We start from the raw sequence: 17382 nt of genomic DNA, 5'->3' as shown, positions 1-17382 counted from the left end.
GGCAAGTCAATGGCACATTGCACTAATATTCATAAGTGCACCAGGATGCCCAGATGCCATTTAGAGCAGCTCTAATAGTGCATTTTCAGCGTACCTAAATAAAAATGCCATGTTTTAGACTTACCATATAGCTAATTTCATGATTTTTTAATTATTCCATAATGCAGATTTCAACGAATCATTGAATGATTAACACGCAATAATCCATAAATCAATGATTCACTGAACAGATAACATGCATCCACGAATTCGGTGCACAAAATCATGTTGAAAGGTTGTTTGTTTTTTGCTTGCTTCGGTTTACATGATTCTATTGCATTGTTCTTCTCTTTACCTTTTATTACCCTTGTTCTGTATTCTTTTTTTTTATTCACATTTGATTTATAATTGACAGTTATAAGTACTAGTCCTGGATGATTTATCTTCTTGCTCTTGATTGGAGCCACCATGAAGAGATACTCAAGGATGTCAGGCTGATACTGAATGTTTGCTTTATACACTTATCACTGGGCTATCATTAAAGCTTCTTTATGGAGGCAACAGGGCAAATAAATATCTGAGGTTCCCAATATACTACAGTTCTTTTTCTGGGGGGTCTCCACTGCTTCTACACATAGAATTCTTCTGCTAATGGCTTTTCAATGTCAATGAATGAAGGTTATTGTAAGTTTAGTCATAAATATGGAAACAGTCATTCTGTACGCAAAACCATGTACTGTATTTCTCCTTACTCATAACTCGTATCAACGTTAAATATGTGCTCTTCAGAAAAGATATTTTGGGGATTATCAGTTCATCAAGAATCGTGCCAAGAGATTTATGGCACAGTCCTATAACCCAGATGTACTGGTTTGTTTCATAGTCCATCATCCTCAGTGCTAAAGCTACTTCTTCTGCTGCTCCCTTTGGACACCGCTGGCGACACCGCAGACAAAAAGGGATCCATTCCAAATGGAGACAATTCCTCCAGCATTTGATCCTTTAAAGCCGCACTAAAAGACAAATCTGTGAAATGAGAGAGAGGATCGGAGAAGCTAGTAGACCTTTCGTGCACATCAGAACTGGGTCCATGTGCCGCAGACAGAGGCTGGGGGTGGTAATCTGCTGAATTCTCTTTGGGGTGCAACCGGTTTCTGATGACTGGGGAAGTTAGTTTGGATGTGCTGAGCAACGAAACTGGCAGACCATGTGCATGGGCTTGTATTTCTAATTCCTGCAATTTCATGGAAAAATACATTGGAAGAAATATGAAATCTAGAAAAAATTAAGGGACCCTTTTACTAAAATATCTGGACTTACAGGCAGATTCTGTTTAGGACGCCACCTAAGAAGAGGACGCCACCTAAGAAGAGGACGCACCTAAGGTGCGGTTTCAGCACCTAAGAAGAGGCTGAGAATTGCACACTGGCATCCTACACAGAATTGCATCTACCCTAATGGAAAGATGTCTAACTCCATCTAACCACCACCACCACCATTACACCCTCACAGACGCCTGTTACAGAATCGTGCCTGCCATCAGCTGACCATGCAAGGGAATCCCCAATCAGCTGAGCCAGCAGGCCTCCCCGAAGCTGTGGTCTTAGGGGTGCGGGGTGGGTGACTGGAAGTTAGGGGGTGTCTGGATGTTTGGGGGGGTTGAGGGGGCTTGACTTGCACTCAATTCTATAACATCAAGGTACTTAGTGCCCAAATTATTTGTACCCGTTCTAGAATCTACTCCAATGAGTCAGTATTTAGGACATAGAAACATAGAAACATGATGGCAGATAAAGGCCAAATGGCCCATCTAGTCTGCCCATCCACAGTAACCAGGACTTTTTATATATTTTCTTTTGCAGGTCCTGCACTGAATTTTCCATTAGCATCTAACCATCTGCTATTTAGGAAGCAATGGGATCTCCTATATTAAGTTTGCATTATCCAGTTAGCGTGCACTGTGAACAAACTAGATTTTGTGTAGTTCAACTCAATTTGCACGTGTAACTTACTTGTCTAACGAGCTAATCAGTGACAATAACTGGCAATTAACACCTAATAATTGGCACTAGTTAGAAGGTATGCATGCAACTTTCCAAGTGCATGCTATAAAGTGGTGAACATAAATTCTAGTGTGCAAATCTCAAAAGAGGACATGGCTATGAGAGGAGCATGGGTGCACTGTTATGGAATGAGACCAATCTGCGCACAACTTAGGTGAGGGTATTTTAAGCCTGGTTTTCATTGGCCTAAATGGGTGTGCATAAATGTTAGTCACATCTATGGATGCTAAGCGTGATTCTATATATGGTGAGTGCTTTTTACAGAATCACATTTTTAAAAGCATCATTTTAGTTGGCGCTGAATTTTTAAAGTGTCATACATAGAATTTGGAAGTAGCTGATACAATGGCATAGTCAAACAGCCGACTTTGGGATGGCCTGAGCCATAGTGGGTGGGCATCTCTTGCTCTTTTCCTCCCTCCCTTCCCACCCACCCACCCCCAGCCCACGCAACATTTCCATTCCTTTGAGGTCACTGGCAGCGGTTCCTAGATGCTGCTGGCGGATGACCTGGAATAGTTCCCTCTGATGCAAAATGCAAGCGAGTCAGAGGGAAGGCTTCCGAGTCAGTCACCAGCAGAATGTAGGAACCACTGCTGATGGCTGCTGAGTGGCTAGGCCTGAGCCCATACTGGGTGGGCCAGGCCCGCTACATGGCTATGCCCCTGACTGCTGATAATCCTTCTATGACCATTCCTCACTGACCATCCTTCCATGACCATTCCTCTCCGAAAACTATTTAAAAAATAAATAATGCACAATTATTGGGCACAAACTGCAAAATCACCATATGCTAAACATGTGTTAGGGCTTAACACCCCTTAGTAACATGGCCCCTTGGTTCTTAAAAGTTGGGTGACATAAAATTGCTCTGCAGCAAATGTAAACAGCATTATTAGTCACGTCACAACACTAGAGACAAGAAATAAAATATTCTAAGACAAACAGCAAAGGGCACAATGGGGACTGACATTTTTTCACTTCTATTGTTGAGTGCAGACAGTATGAATATGCACAAGAAGTGACAGTTACATAGAATTGAACCATTTCTGGGTGACGGGAAAATGCAGCGGACATTTCTACTCATTAATTACTCACAAAGTTCAGGGCTGCTGTTTGCCACCAGAAAAGACAGCAGACATTTTACCCAATGATATTTTTAAATTAATTCTTCCATCTCAAACTGTCAGCTTAAATAAAGCCACATGCTGTCATATGGACCAATACGATGACTTAATTTAGTATCTCCTGGTATACCCCAAGGCCAATATAATTCTTAAAAAAAAAAAAAAAAAAAAGTTTTTGTCCTAAATCAGGGTAAAGAAAGAGGAAAAGTACAAGTTTCAGGATGGCTCACTGGGTTCTTTTAGGTAAAAATGGGGTACTTCTTCAAAATGCCACATCACAATTTTGTACTATGTGACTATGTGACTTATTACTAACATTCAAAACTCTTGATACTAATGAGCCTCAATTCATAAATAAAGTACTTATTCCATATAGTACCTCACGTTCTCTACGATCAACCAACCATAAACTCTTAACGATTCCCTCCTTAAAAATTATTGCAACCCGCCGACAAGATATGTTCTCTGTATCAGCGCCGCAACTCTGGAATTCATTACCATTACAGTTAAGAGATGAAAATAACTTAAGCGATTTTAAAAAAGAATTTAAAATGCTTTTTATTTAAGGATGCTTTTAACTTATAAATTACTTTTGAGCTCTTCCTCTTTCCCTTTCTTCTTCTTTTCCACGCTTTTTTCCTAATTCTTCCTTTTTTATGTTGATATTTTTTTCATAATTGTATAAATTTATTAGCCCATTATATATACCGTATTTTCACGCATATAACGCGCGCGTTATACGCGTTTTTACCTACCGCGCATACCCCTCGCGCGTTATATGCGTGAGCGCGGTATACAAAAGTTTTAAAACATAGTTCCCACCCCGCCCGACGCCCGATTCACCCTCCCAGCAGGACCACTCGCACCCCCACCCCGAACGACCACTCGCACGCGCTCCCACCCGCACCCGCATCCACGATCGGAGCAAGAGGGAGCCCAAGCCCTCTTGCCCGGCCGACTCCCCGACGTCCGATACATCCCCCCCCCCCGGCAGGACCACTCGCACCCCCACCCCGAACGACCGCCGACTTCCCGACAATATCGGGCCAGAAGGGAGCCCAAACCCTCCTGGCCACGGCGACCCCCTAACCCCACCCCGCACTACATTACGGGCAGGAGGGATCCCAGGCCCTCCTGCCCTCGACGCAAACCCCCCTCCCCCCCAACGACCGTCCCCCCCCAAGAACCTCCGACCGCCCCCCAGCCGACCCGCGATCCCCCTGGCGACCCCCACGACCCCCCCACCCCCCTTCCCCGTACCTTTGGTAGTTGGCCGGACAGACGGGAGCCAAACCCGCCTGTCCGGCAGGCAGCCAACGAAGGAATGAGGCCGGATTGGCCCATCCATCCTAAAGCTCCGCCTACTGGTGGGGCCTAAGGCGCGTGGGCCAATCAGAATAGGCCCTGGAGCCTTAGGTCCCACCTGGGGGCGCGGCCTGAGGCACATGGGCCCAACCCGACCATGTGCCTCAGGCCGCGCCCCCAGGTGGGACCTAAGGCTCCAGGGCCTATTCTGATTGGCCCACGCGCCTTAGGCCCCACCAGTAGGCGGAGCTTTAGGATGGATGGGCCAATCCGGCCTCATTCCTTCGTTGGCTGCCTGCCGGACAGGCGGGTTTGGCTCCCGTCTGTCCGGCCAACTACCAAAGGTACGGGGAAGGGGGGGTGGGGGGGTCGTGGGGGTCGCCAGGGGGGTCGCGGGTCGGCTGGGGGGACGGTCGGAGGTTCTTGGGGGGGGCGGTCGTTGGGGGGGGGGGGGGTTTGCGTCGAGGGCAGGAGGGCCTGGGATCCCTCCTGCCCGTAATGTAGTGCGGGGTGGGGTTAGGGGGTCGCCGTGGCCAGGAGGATTTGGGCTCCCTCCTGGCCCGATATTGTTGGGGAATCGGCGGTCCTTCGGGGGGAGGGATGTATCGGACGTCGGGGGGGGGCATCAGGCTTTCAGGATGGGGACAGACCTTCAAGGGGGGACAGTGCACGGAAGTCAGGGGGGGTGAACGGAGAGTCGGGACAGCGCACGGAAAGTCGGGGCAGTGCACGGAAGTCAGGGGGGGGTGAACGGAGAGTCGGGACAGCGCACGGAGAGGCGGGGCAGTGCACGGAAGTCAGGGGGGTGAACGGAGAGTCGGGCAGCATGCGCGGTATAATCGTGAGCGCGTTATACCAAAGTTTTTGTGCTTATCATCGTGATTTCTGCGCGCTATACACGTGTGCGCGTTTTATACGGGTGCGTGTTATTTGCGTGAAAATACGGTACTTACTATGTAAATCCTCTTTTTTTTAAATTGTATTCATTGTATAAATTGCTAGTTTTATAGTATCTTATATGTTATTTCTTATTTTAATATTATGTTTAATTATATGTCACTTTTATATATTGTAATTCGCTTAGAAACAATTTTAATTAAGCAATTAACTTGAAACTTGAATATGTAGAAATAAAACAAAAAGCAAAGGAAATAAGGCGATACCTTTTTTTATTGGATTAGCTCAATGCATTTTACGATGAGCTTTCCAAGGTAACCCTTCTTCAGATCAGAAATTTGGAAGGGGGACTTTTCATGGATGGGGAATGGAATAGAAATATTATCCAGCTAGCATGTGCTAACTGAATAACGCAGTCAACGTGGAAGGCAGAAAGTGCTCCTGTGTTAACTTTTTTCCGGTTTGATTAGTCACCCATCAGCAATCTATAAACCTCTCTCTATATAAAAAATGACCACACAAAATATGATACGTGCTTAATAGTGAACGCTCAGACCCACAACTATATCCCAGTGAAATATCACAGAGAAGCTGTGTAAAGAGACCATCATTGCTTGTTCACAGTCTCACCCACCATTACTATGTAACATAACTGTGTTCAGTTCTGGAGACCACACTACCGTAAGGACATGCTGAGGATCGAGTCGGTACAGCGAATGGCCACCAGGATGGTCTTGGGGTTCAAGGATCTCGCGTATGAAGAAAGACTAAAAAAATTGCGGCTGTACTCACTTGAGGAAAGAAGAGAACGGGGAGACATGATTGAAACGTATAAGTGCATCACGGGACGCATCGAGTCGGAAGATGATATCTTCTGCCTCATGGGACCCTCAACCACCAGAGGGCATCCGCTGAAAATCAGGGGAGGGAAATTTCATAGCGACTCCAGAAAGTACTTCTTCACAGAAAGAGTGGTGGATCATTGGAATAGACTCCTACTGCAGGTGATTGAGGCCAGCAGCGTGACGGATTTTAAGAGAAAATGGGATACTCATGTGGGATCTTTAAGGGAGTGAACTCTGGGGGACGGATACTTGGAATGGGCAGACTTGGTGGGCTATAGCCCTTTTCTGCCGCCATTATCTATGTTTCTATGTTTTCTATGTTTCTAACTTCTAACAGCATCCACAGCTCCTAAAAAAAGAAGGAACCAGAGTGTGCTGTGTGCTGGAGGAAGGAAGTCGTTTGTTCCGTACCCCTCTTGATGAAGCCAACCGGTGAAACCTGGGTTGGGGGGGGGGGGGTCGGTGAACATGCATTTTGTGCAGCAGTGGTGATTAAGAATGTTCCCGGAGTAGCTGTAAAGACTACAGTACCACCTTACTAAGATAAGTAGTTTTTGTTCCTTCTTTTTTTAGGAGCTGTGGATGCTGTTAGAAGTTATGTTACATAGTAATGATGGGTGAGACTGTGAACAAGCAATGATGGTCTCTTTACACAGCTTCTCTGTGATATTTCACTGGATATAGTTGTGGGTCTGAGCGTTCACTATTAAGCATGTATCATATTTTGTGTGGTCATTTTTTATATTTATAGAGGTTTATAGATTTCTGATGGGTGACTAATCAAAGCAGTATTTTCATTATCACCCTTGTTATGCCATTATAATTCCCTCTTATAATAAGTTCAACTTTTTTCTGGTAACATATGCTAATGTCAACATTAGCACACAACCTAAAAAAACTTAATTAATAGATAGATTGTGAGCCCACCGGGACAGACAGGGAAAATGCTTGAGTACCTGATTGTAAAACCGCTTAGATAACCTTGATAGGCGGTATATAAAATCCTAATAAAACTTGAAAACTTGAATTGAAAAATGCCTTAAATACTGCTGAATTACAAATGGGCTTAGCACACGGGAAAGCCCCACATTGAAATGGGTTAAGCCTTTTTCCTAATGCAGTATGTTAATATCGTGGGATGTTTACTATGGTCTCCTAATAATGGAATACTGTGTCTCAGAAAGTGTGGTTACAATGCCAGACTTTAATGTTACCTCTGTCGGACAGCACTTTGGAAAAACTGACCACTGTTCCAATGATTTTATAGTGAGAATACTAAAAGGAGATTTTATGACAATTCAAGAGCGTAAGACTTTTGAAATGAAAATGATAAAATATTTTGACACCCGCCAGACAGGACTCAACAAAGACCGTGGCTTTCTTTCCCACTACAAAGAAATTCAAACTGTTTTGTCACTTTCATGTTTCCCTTATTTATACTGATTTTGCCAACATTTGCTTATTTCTGATCTGAGGAAGAAAGGGTTACCTTTGAAAGCAAATCATAAACTACATGAAGTTAGTTCAATAAAAAAAGGTATTATTTTTTTTCCTTTATGTTTTTCTTTTATTTCTACAAACTTTAATAGGAAGCACTATCTAGGCTCTTAATTGACCATTCTCCATCCAGTCTCCCCCAAGTGAATGTTGAGTCTCCAAAATCTCTTAAAAGTAAAAGTAAGAACTCCACAACCCACCATCTCCCATTTGTTCCTATCATCAAAGACAAAGCTATTTCTCCATGTCTTCAAATTCCAATACAGTGGTACCTTGGATTACGAGCATAATCCGTTCCAGGAGCATGTTCGTAATCCAAAATGCTCATTTATCAAAGCATGGGGAAACTCGCTTTGATGCGTCATCCCCCCTACGAGAACCGGCATTGCTCCCCCCGAAGGCCCCCCTGCGATCCGGTACCCCCCCCGTGATTCAGCACCCCCCCCCCCCTGCCATGATACAGCAACCCCCCGCCGCTACGTGAACTCGCAGGCCTCGAGCATGCTCAGATGCTCAAGGCCTAGCAGAAGAGGAGGCCGATCTTCGGGCACCAGCACCAAGCACAGGACATGCCGGTGCCGGTGCCCAGATAAGGGTAAGAAGCGTCGGGGGGATGCCGGATCGTGACGGGTGGTGCCAGATCGCGGGGGGGGGGGGGGAGGGTGCCGGATTGCGGGGGGGGGGGCGCTCATATATCGAGCCATGCTCAGTTTCTGAGGCACCGATTTTGCAAATGTTTTGCTCGTCTTGCAAAACACTCGCAAACCGGTGCACTCGTAAACCGAGGTACCACTGTATTTGCCTAATGTAAATCAGGGCTATTAAAACCCCACCAACATGCTAAATGAGAGTCAGCAACTTATGAAATGCAGACAATAATCGCTGCTGCCATTGTTACATTGAATGGCAGCAGTGATTATTGTAAAGCAGACAGGTTAAACACCAAGAGCTTGATTATATTTCAACATCCTCAACCCTGAGGAAGCACATCGCAAGGGGTGTAGATGCATGAAAAATTAAGTTCATTATAACACAGCTTTAAAATATTTAAAATAGAGTATAAAAAAGGATCGATAAAGATTGTAGCCATCAGCGAGTTAGGTGACTCGGGTGGCAAACTGCGGATCCTTGTGAAAAGTACCACTGCTTCATGGATTAATCAGGTCTGCATTTCATAATTTGGAGTCTCTAGAAGAAGTGCTTACATTGTGATATGACAGTCTGAGCATTATTAGCATCATTGTAGATTTGGCAATGCAGCCAGTAAAGAAGACACCACCTCACTCAGGTGAAGACTGGGGTGAGGAGAGGATGAAAGGTTGCTATTTTGCTGGTGAAGAGATGCCTGGGGCCGGGCAAAAGTATTCTTTAAAGGCATCCCTAATTGGCATAGTATGTGATTGCAACTGGGGGCTTACATATAGGTGAAGCATTGACAGGGCATAGCTGGGGCTGCTACTCGCGTGTATAACCTATAGAATATACTAAGTTATGCACTCTCATTTATGGCAGTTATATGACTGGTGTGACAGCAGGTCAGTGAACATTATTCTATAACAGACTTGGGATGTCCAGATGTCATTATAGAATAGGCTTTCATTGCACAGTGTCTGAGTCTCTAAAAGGGGACACCCACTTATAGCATTGTTCTTATAATATTTGTATAGTGAGGTCACTGTGTCAGTACTTTCCATCTACTTTAGGCTTGCCATTCCTCAGATCATATTCATCTGGTGGTTGTAAAGAGGTTGTAAGCAGTTTATATATTATATACAGGTACTTCCTCTTAGAGAATGACACGGTGGCAGTTACCCGTGGCTAGCCATGGGTAGCCATGGGTAAACCGCTGAAATGGGGGGGGGGGAAGTGCTCACTGCGGGCATGGGGACAAGGCCATCCACCACCCCGTGGAGCGGCAAATGGCCTTGTCCCCGCAATTAAGGGAGGGAAAGCGTGCGGTCATCAATCGCGCGCGGCCAACCTCCCTCCCTATGGCCAAATCTATCTCCCTCCTTCCCCCTTACCTTCACGGCACTTTAGTAAAGACACTTACTGAAGCCGGCGAAGCCTGCCTGCCTGCAGTCGCGTATGTGTGGGCAGAAGCTTCTCCTCTGACGCAACTTCCGGTTGCGTCAGAGGAGAAGCTTCTGCCCACACACATGCGACCGCAGGCAGGCAGGCTTCGCCAGCTTCAGTAAGTGTCTTTACTAAAGCGCCACGAAGGTAAGGGGGAGGGAGGGAGATTCTCGGGCCGCTGAGGTGGCGAGAGGGAAGGGTGGATGCTGCGGGGACGGGGTGGTGAAGGGGATGGTGGTCCGGGGACGGGGAAGTGACAGGGACAGATTTTTTTCCCCATGTCATTCTCTACTTCCTCTGTCCCTAGTGTGCTTATAATCTTTTTTTCTTTTTTTTTTTTAAATACTGGAGGCACTGGAGGGTTAAGTGATTTGCCCAGGGTCTCAATGAGCCACTGTGGAAATCAAACCCATTTCCAGCCCACTAACAAATGCCACATTCCTAGCTCCCAACAAACCTGGATTCGAAGCAAGAGCCTTCTGTTAGCCAGTTCTAATTTCTTCTGCCTGTGTTCTAGCTCTCGGGCTCTCTGTTGCTCTTTTTGCAGCCACTTGATGTACTCTACCGATGCTTTCAAAATTGTCCCTTTGTTCCAGCGCATATCTCTGTAAAAGGGAGAGATAACCCTTTTCACCAACGTGCGCATCAGCAGAATTCATAAGAACTTAACAAAATCTTTTGCATTAACCTGAAATAATGATTTACATGACTATTATTCACTTGCAGATATTATTGCTTCTGAATGGAAATTTTAATAGAATAGTTAAGAAGCCCTTATATAGTAAAATTAATCCCAGAATGAAAATAAGTGTCAAGAGAAAGTAATAAAGTGACTTTTCTTGAGAGCGAGCTAAATGCATGTCATGATTCTAGCGTTACAGTTTTTATACTTTTTAGTGAAAATTGCTTTTATTATTAACTTTCAGATTAAAATCTATATGCAGTATTTCTGCATTAATGATCTAGGAATTGTACTGAGCTAAGGACCTTTCTCTAAAAAATTTTAAGATCTTTTTAGATATACTGCTCTTTTTGCCTGTTTTTCTTTAATAAGGTTTGCAGTAATGATTATTAGAAGAAAATGCCTGTGATGAATGCTAACCCCCAGTGAGGACATAAGATGGAAAGTTATAGCTTAGAAAGTTTAATAAGGAAAACTTTTTTTTTTTCTTCTTCTTTAAAAACCAATCAGCAAAACTTCTTCCAGTGAACTCGGGTCTCTTTTACAAAGCCATAGTGGCGAGTCACTCTGTGGCAAATGCGATGAAGCCCACAGAAACTGAATGGGCTTTGTCGGGTTTACTGCATGGGAATGGCTACAGCGGCTTTGTAAAAAAAGACCCCTAACTGAGCCAAAAATAATTTCTCTAAATGCATGCCTTAAAAGAAATAGAAAAAAAAATTAGTTTTGTACTCATAGCTAGATTATCAATATTTTGAAGCCAGTATTTCCAGTTTATTTATTGCCTTTTGGAAGAAATTCACCCAATGTGATATACAGCAAGAATAAGCCAAAAATAGACAGTAGACAATTTACAGCAGAAGAAAATATTGTCCATTTTTGGCATAGTATGCTGTTCACAATGTATACACAGTGCACATTAACCACCACCCCCCCCTTTTTACAAAACTGCACAAGAGGTTTTAAGTGCCGGCCGGTGCATTGAATGCTCGGCACTGCTCCGATGTTCATAGGAACTCTATGACCATCAGAGCAGCACAGAGCATGCCGACTGGCGCTAAAAACCGCTTGTGCAGTTTTGTAAAACATCTTAATAACATTAGTATTTATGAATGTGTGCATTTGCAGTCACTAACATTTACAGGGGATGGACCTCCTCTCATATGAGGAAAGAGTTAAGAAGTCAGAGCTCTTTGGGGCTTGGAAAAGAGAAGGTTGAGGTGGGATATGATTGAGGTCTACAAAATCCTGAATGGTGTAGAACAGGCAAAAGTGAATCAAGTTTTCACCCTTAAAAAATTAAAAATAAAAAGACTAGGGCAGTGTTCTTCAACCACCGGTCCATGGACCGGTGCCGGTCCACAGAAATTTCTTGCGGGACCACAGGGCCAGCACGTGCATCAGGCCCAAAACAGTGTTCTTCAACTGCCAGTCCACGGTGCGATCGATGCGGCATTATCTTCGAGCCAGTTCCCTCTTCCTAACCGATTCAGTGCACAAAGCCACGGACAGTGGCTCCTACGGGCATCCTGCGCCTGAACCGGAAGCCTTCTCTCTGACGTTGCAACGTCAGAGGCAAGGCTTCTAGATGAGGCACGGGACGTGCAAGGTGCCCTGGTGAGAGCAAAGGCCCCAAGGCAAGAGGTCTCTAGGAGAGAGACTGAGGCAGAAGCCCTGAAGTTTGGATTTGCCTTGCTTGTGTGAATAGAAGTCGTGAGAAATCAGTTAAGGTAGGGCAAGCTGTACTTTGGATAAAAAAATCCTATAAAAGACTCTGATGAAACCTCATTTGGAATATTGTGTACAATTCTGGAGACCGCAACTTCAAAAAGATATAAAAAGGATGGAGTTTGTCCAGAGGAAGGTTACTAAAATGGTGTGTGGTCTTCGTCATAAGGAATATTGGGGACAGACTTAAAGATCTTAATATGTATACTTTGGAGGAAAGGCGGGAGAGGGGAGATATAATAAAGATGTTTAAATATCTACATGGTGTAAATGTGCATGAGTCAAGTCTCTTTCATTTGAAAGGAAGGTCTGGAATGAGAGGACAAAGGGTTAAGTTAAGAGGTGATAGACTCAGGAGAAGAAGCTTACATAACTCAAGCCTGCCCCCCTAACTACAAAGCTATTTTCCAACCCCGTCAAAACAAAAAAGGAGGTGGCCTAGCCGTTATCTACCATTCTTCAATTATCCTTCAATCTAAGACAACTAATCTATCTTCCAATACACTATTAGAAACTCTTCATTTCTCTATTACACGCTCTCCTACTCTCAATTTTCTTCTGATCTATCTACCCCCTCCAATATCAAAACTCTCACTTGCTTCTCTGATCACTGCAATATCTGATTTTAATATCGCCTATCCTGAATCTATAATCCTCGGAGATTTCAATATTCATTTTAACTTTCCTAATCACTATAATACTTCCGAACTATTAACTCTGTTCTCCGACTTATCTCTTTCCCCACTCATCCATACACCTACACATTCTGCCGGAAATACTCTCGATATGATCCTTAGTCCTAACTCAATCAATCATCTTTTCCAAAATTTCCACTTTCTCTCAGTACCATGGTCAGACCATACTCTTATCACTTGGCAATTTGAATTTCCTCGACACAAACATCTTGATCAACAAACAACTAATAACTTTATTACCAGCGATTTCAATAAAATAACACTTTCTGATATTCAGTCTTCTTTTGACTTAAATCTTAAAGATTTTTCTTCCCTTCCAATCACTGAACAATTCCCACTCTGGGAAACTTCTACCACATTTCTACTAGATTCCTTGACTCCAAAATCTGATAAGAAGTCCACCTCTAATCAACGTTCTAAAAAACAAAAAAACAAAAAACATCACCCCTGGTACAATGAAAAATTAGCCCTTCTCCGACGCCAACTCCGGTCAGCCGAAAATAAATGGCGTAAGACACGCCTTAACAACTATCTAATTCTATTTAAAGAACAATCTTACCACTATAAAAAAACTATTCTACAAACAAAAAAAGACTACTATTCCAAGCTCATTTCAACTACCCGTAATACATCTACCCTCTTCAGTTTAGCACAGTACCTTTCAAAATATTCCAAAAAAAAACAAAACCCCCCTATCTCTTCTTTACCATCAGCAATAGAACTTTCACAATTCTTTGACACAAAAATCAAAGACATAAGATCACTATTAGGTCCCTCATCATCTATTTCTTCCTCTCAAATTTCGGATAACTCAATACAGCTACCTTTTAGCTCCTTTGCTAAATTCAAAATGCCCTCTTTATCTCATCTATTTCTTATCTTACAATCTCTTAATTCCTCTAATAATTCTATGGAAAGTATTCCTCCTTTTCTACTCAAAAAATTCTATTCTTTTTTCGGGCCATATCTGTGGGAAATGATTTCCAAATCTCTTTCCGATTCCTCTGTTCCACCCGCTTGGAAAACAGCTCTTGTCTTCCCAAAGCTTAAACAATACAATACAGATCCTACCGTACCTAAAAACTATCGCCCTATAGCCAATCTACCCCTAATCTCTAAACTTACTGAAAAAATTATTCATTCTCAATTAACAGAATTTTTCGACAAAACTCACGCTCTTCATCCTTGTCAAACTGGATTTCGCTCTTCATACTCCACGGAACTATCCTTACTAGGTCTTATTTCAACTATACACTACTATCATGAACATCAGAAATCTGTTCTTTTAATTTCTCTAGACTTATCTTCAGCCTTTGATACGATTGACCCTCCTCTTCTTCTGTCCAGATTAAAAGACTGTGGTATCACAGGCAGTGCCCTTTCCTGGTTTTCATCCTATTTTCATGAACGCTTCTTCAAAGTCCAAGTAAAAAACGAAACCGCTCCAATCACACCACAAACATTTGGAATTCCACAAGGTTCTATTTTATCTCCCTTACTTTTCAACATATTTCTATCTCCTTTTCTTACTTTGGCACAGTCTATAGGATTTACAATATATGCCTATGCCGATGATATACAGCTCCTTCACCCTATCAATACCTCCAACATCTCAGACATAAATCAAATAAATAATAAATTAAATACTATAAGTGACTGGCTATATTCAAATAAACTCTCACTTAATGTCGAAAAATCCTGCGGGCTTCTTCTACCAATAAAAAGATCCGAATCACTTTTAGGAACAATATCAATCAAATCTCGACCTCTCCAAATGGAAAACAAAATAAAACTCCTTGGTGTCATACTTGACAGTGAACTTACTTTCCATGACCATATAAGTTCGGTCGTAAAAACTTGTTTTTTTAAACTCCGTACCATTAGATCATTATGCCCTTTACTAGACACTGACTCAATTAACATACTGATACATTCCCTAGTCATTTCCCACCTAGACTACTGCAATTCTCTTCTAAACGGACTTCCTCAAAAAGAGCTCCGACGTCTTCAATTAATACAAAACGCTGCTATAAAACTAATATACAAAAAAGGAAAATTTGAACATGTTACTCCTCTACTCAAAGAGGCCCACTGGCTCCCTATCACTCACCGCATAACCTACAAAATCATTCTACTCTCATTTAAAATTAAACATTCCCATCAACCACTATTCCTCGATAAATTACTGATTCCACAATGTTCCCCTCGCACACTTAGATCTACTGACCAAAAACTCCTTTTCATTCCTTCTCTTAAAGATTCCTACTACACCCGAAAAACTAATTTTGCAGTAACCGCTCCTACACTATGGAACTCTCTTCCACAATACCTTCGGGATGAACAAAATCTAAATAATTTCAAGACTGGCTTAAAGACCTTCCTATTCCAAGACGCTTATGACCGCCCCTAGATCCCTTTCTCTCTTTTTTTACTTCGCTTTTTAATATGAGTAAGTAATCGCTCCAACAACGCTACCATACCCCACTTGTTCAACCCTTCCCCCACCCTTCTTATCTTAACTATTATATGTAACTTCTCCCTTCCTTCCCCTCCTATCCTCACTTTCCAGTTAGTCTAGTTAATGTCATTTTCGTTCACTTCATTGTATTTAACTATTATTTACTTTTACTATATTTTGTAAACCGGCCAGATATTCATTTGATGGTCGGGATATTAAAAAAATTAATAAACTTGGATAAACTTGGAGTAATATAAGAAAATATGTTTTTACAGAAAGGGTGGTAGATGTGTGAACAGTCTCCCGGAGGAAGTGGTGGAGACAAAATTGTGTCTGAATTCAAGAAGGCTTGGGATAGGCAGATTTGATCTCTTAAAGAGAGGACGAGATAATGGTTACTGCGGATGGGCAGACTAGATGGACCATTTAGCCTTTATCTGCCATCATGTTTCTATAACCATATGCTCTATGACTTCACAATGCAGGTGTAAAGAGTCTTAGCCAATAGGGAGAGGAGGAGATAGTGGATGTTGCAGATGGGCAGACTAGATGGGCCATTTGTCCTTTATCTGCCATCACGTTTCTATGTTTCTAAATGGTCTGGAGGGATCCAGACTTATGGTTATGAAACCTGCAAGAGGCTATATTTATTGAGAGTCTAGAAGGTTTGCAGGGAGTCAGACCTGTGTTGATGAATCCTGCAAGTAGATATGTATTCAAGGTTTGAGGACTGTGGAAAGTTTGCCTCTCAATTCACGAGACACTCTTCTTTAGTTCTGTGTCAGAGAAATGATAAGCCTCAATATTTGGTTAATAAAGGTTTTTGTTTCACTTTGTATAATTTGTCTGGCTGTGGTTTATGAAGGCCTTGCTCCCACACCACTCATACGCACCATCACACATGCTAAATAGAATAGCTAAAAAATTAACCATTGTTTTATTCATTTATTTAGAAAGAAATTTATTAAAGGGTACTATGACATTAGGGCACGCTAAATGCTAATGGCACCCATTATATTCCTATGGGTGTCTTTAGTGTTTTGCATACGCTAATCATTAGCATGTGCTAAAGCCCTTTGATGAATTTCCCTCTAAATATCTCTGTTTGCACTGTGAACCTGCAGTGCACCACAGAATGTTTGAAAAATGAGACCAACACACTGAGATGAAACCCCCACTTCTCATGGCCGCCATGAAATGCGAAATAATCAGACCAGCTCTCCATCCACAGATTCTTAGAAAGATTCAACTTTAATAATGATTAAACAAGATTTACTTCTGAACTCAAAATTACTGTTTCTCTAAATTCAATTGTTCAACTCACAGGTCATTGGACTTCGGAATAAGTGTGCCAAGCTCCTTGATTCTGTGGTTTATGTTAAATCTTCTTCTTCTTTCAACTGTGAGACAAAAAAAAAAAAAAAAGATCCCATAGTTGACTGTTTGCACTAAAAGTTTTATAAATGTAAAAATGTAAACAACTTTTGATAGATTATAAAAATAAGTCAAGTGTGTATACAGAAAGTTGCAGTTGGCCAAACATTTCAAGAACACCTTACTTGGTCACAGACATTAAAAAAAAACCAAGGCAAACCTTAAGCAGGGATCATAATTTATTGGCAAAGTACAGCACTTTGATGCTGTGACTGAAGATTCCTGATCTGCTTATTTTCAAGGTTTTCGAAGTACAGAACAAACATACATGAGCTGTATTTAATAATAAAGATTTTTCCATAGACACAGAATGGGAAAAAGTCATTTTTAAGTATAGCCAATAGTGCCATCCATTGAACTGGTGGAGAAATGCAACCAAGAAATCAAGGGAGAAGACTATTTGCAATATGGTAACATGATCAATATTGTAACTTCACCATGTCTACCTATTTCATAGGAGTCATGTTTTGGCTACTGTACATACATTTTAATTATGCTATCAACATATTAATTTGACTTTGAGTTTGCATGATATGTTTGAAAAAATAGGTATGGCTAGAAGTCATAGAGCATACCACTCATTTAGGACTGAATTC

General features: G+C 42.3%; 1 protein-coding gene across 2 annotated transcripts in view; it reads right to left on the bottom strand.

The window, feature by feature from the left end:
• Positions 1–321: 321 nt before the first annotated feature.
• TFEC (transcription factor EC) overlaps positions 322–17382 on the bottom strand; it is a 53319-nt gene continuing 36258 nt past the window's right edge. For both annotated transcript variants that reach the window (XM_033957572.1, XM_033957573.1), the window contains exons 4-6: positions 16677–16752; positions 10247–10394; positions 322–1213 (exon numbers count right to left, since the gene is read on the bottom strand). In XM_033957572.1, the coding sequence (XP_033813463.1) occupies positions 857–1213; positions 10247–10394; positions 16677–16752 (581 nt within the window). In that variant the 3' untranslated portion in view covers positions 322–856. The remainder of the gene's footprint in view (positions 1214–10246; positions 10395–16676; positions 16753–17382) is intronic.

Source organism: Geotrypetes seraphini, chromosome 9 (genome assembly GCF_902459505.1).
Source record: "Geotrypetes seraphini chromosome 9, aGeoSer1.1, whole genome shotgun sequence".
NCBI lineage: Eukaryota > Metazoa > Chordata > Amphibia > Gymnophiona > Dermophiidae > Geotrypetes > Geotrypetes seraphini.
Note: the sequence above shows the minus strand (reverse complement) of the source record. Positions and strands in the feature narration are given on the sequence as shown.